General features: G+C 40.9%; 1 protein-coding gene across 1 annotated transcript in view; it reads left to right on the top strand.

The window, feature by feature from the left end:
• sec23a (Sec23 homolog A, coat complex II component) overlaps positions 1–12,129 on the top strand; it is a 108,226-nt gene that overhangs the window by 5,680 nt on the left and 90,417 nt on the right. Inside the window, exons 4-6 of the mRNA XM_056295864.1 lie at positions 2,811–2,897; positions 3,476–3,712; positions 9,926–10,002. Coding sequence (XP_056151839.1) covers positions 2,811–2,897; positions 3,476–3,712; positions 9,926–10,002 — 401 coding nt within the window. The remainder of the gene's footprint in view (positions 1–2,810; positions 2,898–3,475; positions 3,713–9,925; positions 10,003–12,129) is intronic.

Genomic DNA, 12,129 nt, shown 5'->3' with positions numbered 1-12,129 from the left:
CTTGTTTCACACCAGTGTCTACTCTTGTTTCTCACTAGTGTCTACTCTTGTTTCTCACCAGTTTCTACTCTTGTTTCTCACCAGTTTCTACTCTTGTTTCTCACTGGTGTCTGCTCTTGTTTCTCACTAGTGTCTACTCTTGTTTCACACCAGTTTCTGCTCTTGTTTCTCACCAGTTTCTACTCTTGTTTCTCACTAGTGTCTGCTCTTGTTTCTCACTAGTGTCTACTCTTGTTTCTCACCAGTTTCTACTCTTGTTTCTCACCGGTTTCTACTCTTGTTTCTCACTGGTGTCTGCTCTTGTATCTCACTAGTGTCTACTCTTGTTTCTCACCAGTTTCTACTCTTGTTTCTCACCAGTTTCTACTCTTGTTTCTCACTAGTGTCTGCTCTTGTTTCTCACCAGTTTCTACTCTTGTTTCTCACCAGTTTCTACTCTTGTTTCTCACTAGTGTCTGCTCTTGTTTCTCACTAGTGTCTGCTCTTGTTTCTCACCAGTTTCTACTCTTGTTTCTCACTAGTATCTACTCTTGTTTCTCACCAGTTTCTACTCTTGTTTCTCACCAGTTTCTACTCTTGTTTCTCACTAGTGTCTACTCTTGTTTCTCACTAGTGTCTACTCTTGTTTCTCACCAGTTTCTGCTCTTGTTTCTCACCAGTTTCTACTCTTGTTTCTCACTAGTGTCTACTCTTGTTTCTCACCAGTTTCTACTCTTGTTTCTCACCAGTTTCTACTCTTGTTTCTCACCAGTTTCTACTCTTGTTTCTCACTAGTGTCTACTCTTGTTTCACACTAGTGTCTACTCTTGTTTCTCACCAGTTTCTACTCTTGTTTCTCACCAGTTTCTACTCTTGTTTCTCACCAGTTTCTACTCTTGTTTCTCACTAGTGTCTACTCTTGTTTCTCACCAGTTTCTACTCTTGTTTCTCACCAGTTTCTACTCTTGTTTCTCACTAGTGTCTACTCTTGTTTCTCACCAGTTTCTACTCTTGTTTCTCACCAGTGTCTGCTCTTGTTTCTCACTAGTGTCTACTCTTGTTTCTCACCAGTTTCTACTCTTGTTTCTCACCAGTTTCTACTCTTGTTTCTCACTAGTGTCTGCTCTTGTTTCTTACCAGTTTCTACTCTTGTTTCTCACTAGTGTCTACTCTTGTTTCTCACCAGTTTCTACTCTTGTTTCTCACCAGTTTCTACTCTTGTTTCTCACCAGTTTCTACTCTTGTTTCTCACTAGTGTCTACTCTTGTTTCACACCAGTGTCTACTCTTGTTTCTCACTAGTGTCTACTCTTGTTTCTCACCAGTTTCTACTCTTGTTTCTCACCAGTTTCTACTCTTGTTTCTCACTGGTGTCTGCTCTTGTTTCTCACTAGTGTCTACTCTTGTTTCACACCAGTTTCTGCTCTTGTTTCTCACCAGTTTCTACTCTTGTTTCTCACTAGTGTCTGCTCTTGTTTCTCACTAGTGTCTACTCTTGTTTCTCACCAGTTTCTACTCTTGTTTCTCACCGGTTTCTACTCTTGTTTCTCACTGGTGTCTGCTCTTGTATCTCACTAGTGTCTACTCTTGTTTCTCACCAGTTTCTACTCTTGTTTCTCACCAGTTTCTACTCTTGTTTCTCACTAGTGTCTGCTCTTGTTTCTCACCAGTTTCTACTCTTGTTTCTCACCAGTTTCTACTCTTGTTTCTCACTAGTGTCTGCTCTTGTTTCTCACTAGTGTCTGCTCTTGTTTCTCACCAGTTTCTACTCTTGTTTCTCACTAGTATCTACTCTTGTTTCTCACCAGTTTCTACTCTTGTTTCTCACCAGTTTCTACTCTTGTTTCTCACTAGTGTCTACTCTTGTTTCTCACCAGTTTCTGCTCTTGTTTCTCACCAGTTTCTACTCTTGTTTCTCACTAGTGTCTACTCTTGTTTCTCACCAGTTTCTACTCTTGTTTCTCACCAGTTTCTACTCTTGTTTCTCACCAGTTTCTACTCTTGTTTCTCACTAGTGTCTACTCTTGTTTCACACTAGTGTCTACTCTTGTTTCTCACCAGTTTCTACTCTTGTTTCTCACCAGTTTCTACTCTTGTTTCTCACTAGTGTCTACTCTTGTTTCTCACTAGTGTCTACTCTTGTTTCTCACCAGTTTCTGCTCTTGTTTCTCACTAGTGTCTACTCTTGTTTCTCAGTAGTGTCTACTCTTGTTTCTCACCAGTTTCTACTCTTGTTTCTCACCAGTTTCTACTCTTGTTTCTCACCAGTTTCTGCTCTTGTTTCTCACTAGTGTCTGCTCTTGTTTCTCACCAGTTTCTGCTCTTGTTTCTCACCAGTGTCTGCTCTTGTTTCTCACCAGTGTCTGTTCTTGTTTCTCACTAGTGTCTGCTCTTGTTTCTCTCTGCTGCCTGCACTTGACATCATATGTTCTCGTGGCGATTATATGTTGTTGTACTGATATGTGTCCATGAAAATCTTTTTGTGTGAAGATTCTTCTAGTCGCCTCATATTGACGAGATAAGGTGCTCTTAACATGACGTACTCTCGGCTATGATAAGATTACTCTTTATTGTTCTAAGATGCCAGTTGGTAACACACAAACCTATCTGCTGATCGCTACTTCTCTGTAAGTGTCTTTTGATAAGTGTCTGGTAAAGTGTGATGTTGTCAATGAAAATGGAGTTGACCCAAATTAGTGAGATAAGTGGAAACAGCAAATGTCATATTAGTCTTGATTTCTTACAAAGAATTGAGAGCAGGTGAACACCAGTAAACAGCAGGTAAAACCAGTAGGATGGGCTGACAGATTTTCTTTTCATACTGTGTTCCAGTTCCCTCCCACTTACGCGGGGATCTCAGAAGTCAACCAGCCGGCGGAGCTGCTGCCTCAGTTCTCCACTATTGAATACGTGGTCCAGGTAATGAGAGACTGCCTGGCCTCCTCTGAAGCTTAGGACTGTAGTCTCACATCAGGTACTCAGTGAACCCAAGTATTCTGGCTGGCTCTCTGTTTTGCCAGGTTCAGGTTTAACATGTTCACCTTTTGTGTCTGGCCTAAAAACTCCTATCTACTCCCAGCTCTGGTTAAATAACTGAAATAGCTAGTGGAATAGAAGACAAGCAGCACAGGGGCCTCCCTGAGGACTGAAAATGAGAACTGCTGACCTGGCTTCTTAAAGCTTGGCTAAGCTAAGCTAGCCTCCAATACAGCCTAGCCCTCGCCCTAAACCGGCTCTAACTACAGCCAGGCACTAGTATGGATTCCTCACTAGAAAGTTAAATTTAGTACCTGCAAGGATCCCCAGATGTGTCTATCTCCCTGTCATTCTGTCTGCTTTCCTTTATGCCTCCATCTTCAGTCTGGCTTTCTGGTTTGTTGTGTCTCTATTTGTGTGTCTTTTTTCTGCCTTTTTAAAAGTCTCTTTTTCTCTCTTTGTTCTTTTTGACTGTCTGTCTCTTCTTGTTTACTCATTTCTTGTTATTCTTCCTCATCCAGAGGGGGCCCCAGATGCCCCTAGTTTTCCTTTATGTGGTTGATACCTGCATGGAGGATGAGGACCTACAGGCCTTGAAAGAGTCTCTGCAGATGTCATTGTCTCTGCTGCCCCCTACTGCTCTGGTGGGTCTCATCACTTTCGGCCGCATGGTGCAGGTCCATGAGCTGGGCTGTGAGGGAATCTCTAAGAGCTATGTCTTCAGAGGAACCAAAGACCTGAGTGCCAAGCAACTGCAGGTAGACAAAATGACAAAATGGTCTTCATTTCTGTTATTATTAGAGTTATTTGGTGTATATTTTCCTTATTAACTGTTATTATTATTTGGTGTATATTCTCCTTATTAGCTGTTATTATTAGAGTTATTTGGTATATATTCTCCTTATTAGCTGTTATTATTAGAGGTATTTGGTATATATTCTCCTTATTAACTGTTATTATTAGAATTATTTGGTATATCTTCTCCTTATTAACTATTATTATTAGTTATTTGGTGTATAGTCTCCTTATTAACTGTAGTGTAGGATTGTCATGAGAGTCAAGCAGCTGCAGTTACACCCAGCAGGTAACACTGCTCCAACACCCAACAGATACAGGAGCATATATAATGATGTACATTAGAGACTGTGAGTCAGTCTTCTCTTGCACCTATCATAGGATGTTTTATTTTTGGTAAAACATTGATGGTGGCTGTCACATACAGAGACAATACTAATTATTAGTGGGCTTGCTGAAAGCACCTACTTTATACATTCATACTTGCAATCAGCTGTTGGATGTCTTTTATAATTTGGAGATAATTCAGTGTTATTGCAAATCCTCTTCCATAGAGAAAAGCGTGGTTGAGTATTTAACTCAGCTAGACTTGGTATTGGTTGTTGTGTGTACGGTGGGACTGTCCAGAATACCTGTTTTCAAGCTTAGGATACTCCGCACGTTTTCTGAATGAATATCCAGATACTCTTTCCAAATCCATCAGACAATAAAAAAACCTAAGCAGCACTCCTGCATAGATCACGTTACACATTATGGATCAGCTGGTTGACAGGAAAGATCCACACCGCCATCAGTGTTTTTGAGACAAACGAAGTAGGGCTGCACGATATCAGGAAAACATGCGATATGCCATAACGTTGTTGAATATTGCGGTGACGATATGACTCGCGATAAATAAACAAATATTGAAGTATACAGTTTTAATGTCTTTCTGCTTTAGGTTTGCTCCTAACACAGAGCCCAGACAGGGAACAGCCTGTGCACACTGAATAAACACATGAAATGCAGTATTTCCATTCCAACAACATGGTTTTATTGGAAAAACACGCACCTGGCTACAGCCGCTACACTGACATGAACACATACCACCAACTTGTTTGCACGGCAACACAGTTTCTTCATCACGTCAACACAACATCTAGACATATTTAAATATAGCAGCTACTAGGAGGTTATATTACACATGATTACGTCACAGTCTCCATTTAAAACTGATGTCCTACCAGTCTTGCAGCGTGAGTAACTAATGTTAGAATTTTATTTTTTACATTATATTTTGTTGTTACTGGGGCGGAATCGGCCAAGTGACACTGCCGCCTTTTTTTTTCCAGAGGGGGGCACCAAAGTCAAAACAAAGTCCTAGTAGTATGCAGAGTGTGAATGCTTGGCACATGCATGTACCATTTATCGCAGTTCAAGCAGTCTTTTGCAATACGTGTATCGTGCATGTTGATATCGCGATGAAGGTAAATTTTCGATGTATTGTGCATCCCTAAAACGAAGTAACACGCACACTCTGCACTGAGACACGGTTATAGCTTTACCCAGTGCTCGAATTGAGTGACCAGTTATTGGAGGGGGTCCCCTATTTGCGATTGGGGGGGGGGTGTTAAAAAACTAAAATGGTGCTGTCTTTTGAAAGGTCTTTTGACATGATAACACTATCATTGCATTTTATGCCCATCTATGTTGGAAAAAAAAGCGGGAACATGACGTTTTTTTGAAAGCATAGTCGGAATATTCTAGTAAGCATGTATAAGTTACAAGAATATCCTTCTTTCACAGCGCAAGTAAACAGCTTATTCAGAATATGGCCTTAACCAGAATAATACATTAATCGGAATATGGTGTGGCTGTAACCATGGTCAATAATATTGTCTAGCTAGTAGCTACCTGGCTAGTTAACTAGCTAGCTAACATTATCGATAGATACCTCTAGTTTCTGATCACACAAATGCACAGCTGGCTAGCTGCAATAGATCATTAGTTTCTCGATTACTTCTTGTATCATTAGTAAATACAATGTCTATGATAATGTTAGGCACACACGACACTAGCAGCATTAGCTAGCCAGCTAACACGGTTCTGGAAGTTCCTGAACACTCTCTGGCAAGTAACATGAGCATAACGTTATAGCCAACGTCAAAACAGTATCAGCTAGCTAGATAACATTAACTAGCTAGTTTAGAGCAAAAAATAAAAACATTGACTAAGATCACAACTCTGTTCATTCGTAGTTAACGTTGCAGCAATATCGGGGAGAAATAATTATTTTTACAATATGTGATATCAATACTTAAACTATTTACCGGAGCTTCTTTCACAATTCACATGTTTTGGTAGCTAACTTTAGTCGTTACCTGTAATTGTGGAGCGGGAGACAGAGCAGATGGCTGTATGTGTACCCACTCGTGACGTGACTGTGCTGCCTAGAAGGATTATGATTGGTCAGCATTTGCAGTCCAGAGAGCCCGATCTGACTGTGACCACGCAGGCAGAACAGAGGTACTGGTGCAACATAAAGACAGGCATGGTTCACAGATTTATGGCTACATGCCAAATAAGAACCGCTACAATATGCCCCAAAAATAATTGATAATTTATTGTCATTATTCTTATTACAACCATAATACTATGGGGGACCCCCCAAGCTTAATTTTTCCTTTCTTATGGGAGGTCCCTTGTTCGTTATGGGAGGTCCAGACCCCCCCCCCCAGACCCCCACCTCAATTCGAGCCCTGGCTTTACCTTTGTTCATATAGATTGACAATAATGTTAAGTTAGTCAGTGTCATTGATGCCGCTAGTCACGCTACACAGCGGGTTAGTAACACAGACCAGGTGCGTGCTGAAACTTGACTCCCCGTCAGGATATCACTCCCCTCTACATGAATGACTGCTCCTGAAGAGTCTCCCCTGCTGTGTCGACTGGAATAGTCTAATTTTCTTCATGTCAGTCCTCTACTGCTCTTTTTCACTGAAATATAGACTTCTCAGAAAGACTTGGCTCATGTGCATGCTGTCTCAGGCTACGCTGTAGGGTAGTTAGTTAAGACACTACATATCAACACTGACATGCTGTGGGGATGCTGCTGAACGAGGATCTGAACACTCAGCTAGTCGGGGTCAGCCCAGGTACACTGGTGGACTTCTGCTGTAATTCCACTTTTGTACTCTCCTCACAGTGGTGCAGTAGGACCAGTAGTTTCTTCCTCACTCTCTTTCTGTCTTTACTTTTTTGTTTTTGTTCTTAGCAATCAGTGATTGATATCTTCTTCAATTTTCTTTGTTTTTTTTCTTTGTTCCTTTTTCTGTTTTCAACTTTGTTTCTTCTATTCCAGTTTACACTTTTAAAGTTCACACATTACTGCTTCAGTTGCTTGTGTAGCAATCTAACATAATTTTAAAGATGTAGTCTGCATATTCCTGGTATCACTTAGAAGCAGTTTTTGCAGGTATTATAATAATGAAACTTTCAGGAAATCACAGAAAGTTGAATCAGTTCGTCTGAACATGTTTATGGAGAGAGACACGTTTTATCATCATCTAAGTGACCTCTTCAGTCTCACCTGGCTGCAGGTACCCCCACCCTTATAAACAATACAGTGACTGCAGGTACCCCCACCCTTATAAACAATACAGTGACTGCAGGTATCCCCACCCTTATAAACAATACAGTGACTGCAGGTACCCCCACCCTTATAAACAATACAGTGACTGCAGGTACCCCACCCTTATAAACAATACAGTGTCCTAACGACCCAAACCAATGACCAGTTTCATATACAAATATGGGTGATCATTAACTAGAGTTATGATGGCCATGTATACTGTTCACAGAGGATTGGGAATGTTTGCAATCACAGCATTGTAAGATGGTGACAGATTTAAAACGTTTATTTGGGAAGGGACAGTGTACATTAATCAACATTCAAAACAAATGTAATCTATCCAAGTTAGCTAATAGGCTAGTTTCCATCAGTAGTCCCTTTGCCTGATGTTGTTAGGCATCCTAGAATCACAGCTAATGTACAATACAGTTAAACACCATGTTAAAGGTGTGTGTGAATAGCATCAGTCATGACATTGTTGGTTCTTAATAAGCCATTTCTTGACATTTCATTTAAATGAATAATAGGATGGGGACTCTTAACTGATTGTGGTACTGAGTCCATTGATGTGATGCTCTAAAGGAGGAGACAGCCTGACTAAATGCAGTTCTCCTGAGTGGGATTGTGCTGTCCCCTCAAGCTGCACCTATAGTAGCTGTGTTTGTGATAGATTTGAAGTTGAAGCTGGACAGAGGAGGAAGAGCTAAACCATGCATGATCTTATAAACTAGTAAGACATTTTTGTATTTGATGAGGTTTTCCCAACTAAGTAGATTATACTTTTTTAGAATATGGCAATGATGAAAAGTGAATGGCTTCTTGTCTAAGGTTTTGAGTGCTTGTTTGTATAATGATTCCAGTGGTTTTAATGTTGCAGAGTGTGTGTTAGACCAGCTTATCAGACAATAGGTGATGTAGGAAACAGTCATTGAATGGAAGTATATCTTCTGCCTCAGTTGATAAGAAGTCTCGAGTAAACCTGAAATTTGCCAAACTAAACTTTACTTTATTGCAGACCCTTTTTATGTGGGTTTTGAAGCCGAGGTTTGAATCTATGTGTACTCCTAATTATTTGTATTCTGAGACAACTTGTAGTCTCTCTCCCTGGGTAAGAATATCTTGCTCTACATTTATGCTGTTGCCTTTTGAGAAAAACATACAAACTGTTTTCGGCACATTCAATTGCAGACAACATTGGTTAAGCCAGGATGTGACCTTCAACATAACATTTGTTAACTTGATTGCAACCTCCTCTGTAGTTTTACCATGAGAAAAAATAACTATCATCAGCATACATTAAGATGTCACATTTTCCACACACAGAAGGTAGATCATTATTGTACATGCTGAATAGGATTGGATCCAGTATAGAGCCCTGTGGGACACCAGTTGATAGATCTAGAGAATTAGTTGTATAATTATCGATTTTGACAAGCTGGGAGCGAGATGAGGGGTAGGATCTGGTAAGGTTGGCAAATTCTGTGGAAAGATTGAAATTGAGTAGTTGATGCAGTAGGATGTTACGATTAATGGTATTGAATGCTTTCTGTAGGTCAGGGAACACGGCCCCTACAGCCTTGCCTTTGTCCATTGACACCTTAACTTTTTCTATGAAATAGCATGTAGCCGTTTCTGTTGAGTGATTAGCCCTGAATCCAAATTGCATTGGGTGCAGTGGGAAGGAGCTATTGTTGAGATGGTCAGTGATTTGTTCAGCAGCTAGTTTTTCAAAAACCTTTGATACTGAGGATGAAATACTGATGGGCCTGTAGTTAGTGGTCAGATGAGGGTCACCGCCTTTGAGTATAGGGGTTACAACCGCAGACTTCCATGAGTTGGGAAACCTCGCTTGACCCAATGAGGTATTAATGATATGTGTTTGTGGGTTAGCTATTAAGGAGTTGATCTCTTTCAGCATGAGTGTGTCCATACCATAGATATCCTTAGCCCTTGAAGACTTGAGAGATGCGATTATGTTTGCTACCTCTGTCTCAGACAGTGGTCTTAATGCTAGTGCTTGCTCACTAGTACCGATAGTACATGTATTGCTTTGTTGAACTGTGAAACTTTGGGCTATGGTAGTTACTGACTCAACAAAGTATTGATTGAGGGCCTGTGCCACATTAACTGGGCTCTGTAGGATTGTGTCATTGACCTTCAATTCAGCTGGCTTTGTTATGTTGTTTTGACTGGTTAATTTTTTTTAGATGTACTCTTACGCCCATAAGAGTACATCTGTCGCCATTTTACAATGCTGTAATTGAAAAAATTTCCAAATCCTCTGGGAATAGTTCACATGGCCTTTGAATCTCTAGTTAATGGTCACACCCATATTTGCACATGAAACTGGTCGTTGGTTTCGGTTGTTATGCAACTGTATTGTACTGTCTTGTTTATAAGGGGTAGGATTACCTACAGTCAGTTTCGACTGAAGAGGTCCCTTAGTTGAGTGATGAAACATATCTGTAATAAATGTTGTATCCAGATGAAGTGATTCAACCTTCTTTGACTTTTTTACCTGGATTATTGAGCAAGCATCAAGACATAACTCTGTGTGCATGTGCAGGAGATGTTGGGTCTGACCAAACCTACAGCCTCACAGGGTGGAAGAGGACAAACAACCCAACAACCTTTATGTAACAGGTACACACACACACACACACACACACACCCACACACACACAGACAGAGGAAAGTCTCTGGCTAAGTAGGCAGGTCATATGGTGTGAGGTGCCCTTTGTTGTCTGAGTCAAGGAAAAAAAGTGAACACTAAATTTTTCCTCAAAGCCATTCATGTTTAGTGATGAATAGTTAACACTGCGGCAGAAGTAGCTATGTAAAGAATTAACAGAACAGGATTCAAAGCTCCGCCTATTTTCACACCTATACACACCTAGCCAATCACACAGGAAAATGGGCATAGACTTCTGAATGTCAATCTAAATAAATTTGCACACAGCCCTTCATTTTGATAATTGATTCTGTTATTTATGGTCCCTCCACTTCTCTTTTTGAACCTGATGTTGAGTTCTCTGAAACATTTGTTTTTTTGTTTTTGATAAATGTTTTTCTGATTTTTCCCTTTTTTTCCTCCCAATTTTGTGGCCAATCGATCCCTATTTTAGTTCCAACACCCACCCTTGTACTGCATGTGTTCGCCAACTGCATCTCTCCGGTCGGCAGTCTCAAAGGAGACGCCTCGCCACTTTCGTGACAAGGTGACTCCAGGCCAAACCACTGCTTTTTCCGACACACCCAGAGACGCATTCATGTGATGAAAACAAGCTGACTCTGCCCCCCCTCCCGAAGACAGCGTTGCCAATTATTGCTGCTTCATTGAGTCTGGCCATAGTCGGATCTGACGAGACTGAGGCGCGAACCCCGGTCCCCAGTAGGCAACTGCATCGACACAAAGCCGATACTTAGACCGCTACACCACCGCGGACCCCCGAAACATTTCTCACTCATTTTGTAAATAAGGTGGAGAATACCAGGTCCTAAATCCAGCCAGGCTATTGCATTTGTTCCATTCCCCATGTTAATTCTGCCTCTTTTACCCAGTTTCAACCAATTACAATTTCAATGTTAGCGAGTACAGTCTCCAATATGAACTCCTCCTCCTGCATCTTAGACATCATTCCCACTAAGCTGCTCAAGGAGGTATTTTCAACGGTTAGCCCTGTTATTCTGCAAATTCTTAATAATTCTCTGGCCTCTGGTTCTTTTCCAAACAGTTTTAAGCATGCCATTGTTCACCCATTTCTGAAGAAACCCAATTTAGATCCCCTGTCATTAAGTAACTACAGACCAAGCTCCAAATTGTCTTTTCTATCTAAGGTTCTGGAGAGAATAATTTAATCTCTATTGATTTCTTTTATGAACACTAATAGCGTATTTAATAGTTTCCAGTCTGGTTTTAGAGCACTTCATAGTACCGAGACAGCTCTAGTTAAGGTAACCAATGACCTACTGCTGACTGCAGGCAGAGGTGACTGCTCGATTTTAGTTATTTTAGACTTAAGTGCTGCCTTTCACACAGTCGATCACAGTATACTCTTACATCACTTAGAGACTTGGTTTGGCGTCAAGGGCTCAACTCTTAGTTTATTACGCTCTTACTTCTCCAGGAGAACTTTTTTCTGTTGTTCTGGGTAACTCTGCTTCCTCGATGACTCACTTGAGTTGTGGTGTCCCTCAAGGCTCAGTTCTTGGCCCCCTTCTGTTTGCCCCTTTGCCAGGTCATTCAAATCACGATGTGCTCAACCATTTTTATGCTAGTGACACTCAAACATGCCACTAAAATCCACAGATCCTGCCGCTCTAGCAAATCTCACAACTTGCCTCTCTGACATTAAATCCTTGATGTCAGAAAATTTTCTCAAATGTAATAACGATAAGCTTGAGGTCATTTTGTTCTGTCCCCCAAATTCCACCAGCCCTTTTGGTACTAATCTTGGTGGTCTGTCAAGTAGTCTTAAGCAGGCTGCTAGAAATCTTGGGGTAATATTTGATGCTAACCTCGGTTTTGATAAACCAATCAAACTTGTTTAGTCATGCTTTCTCCAGCTCAAGGAAAATTCCAAAATTAGGTCATTTTTATCAATTGCCGATCTGCAAAAAGTTGTACACGCTTTTGTCTATACTTGGCTTGACTAATGCAACGCACTTTACTCTGGTATCAGCAAGGTCTCCCTCCACCATCTGCAGTTGGAAAAAAATGGCACTGCTCAAGTCATTACCAGGACAAAGAGGCATGACCATATCACTCCT

Source organism: Lampris incognitus, chromosome 16 (assembly GCF_029633865.1).
Source record: "Lampris incognitus isolate fLamInc1 chromosome 16, fLamInc1.hap2, whole genome shotgun sequence".
NCBI classification, from domain to species: domain Eukaryota; kingdom Metazoa; phylum Chordata; class Actinopteri; order Lampriformes; family Lampridae; genus Lampris; species Lampris incognitus.
Note: the sequence above shows the minus strand (reverse complement) of the source record. Positions and strands in the feature narration are given on the sequence as shown.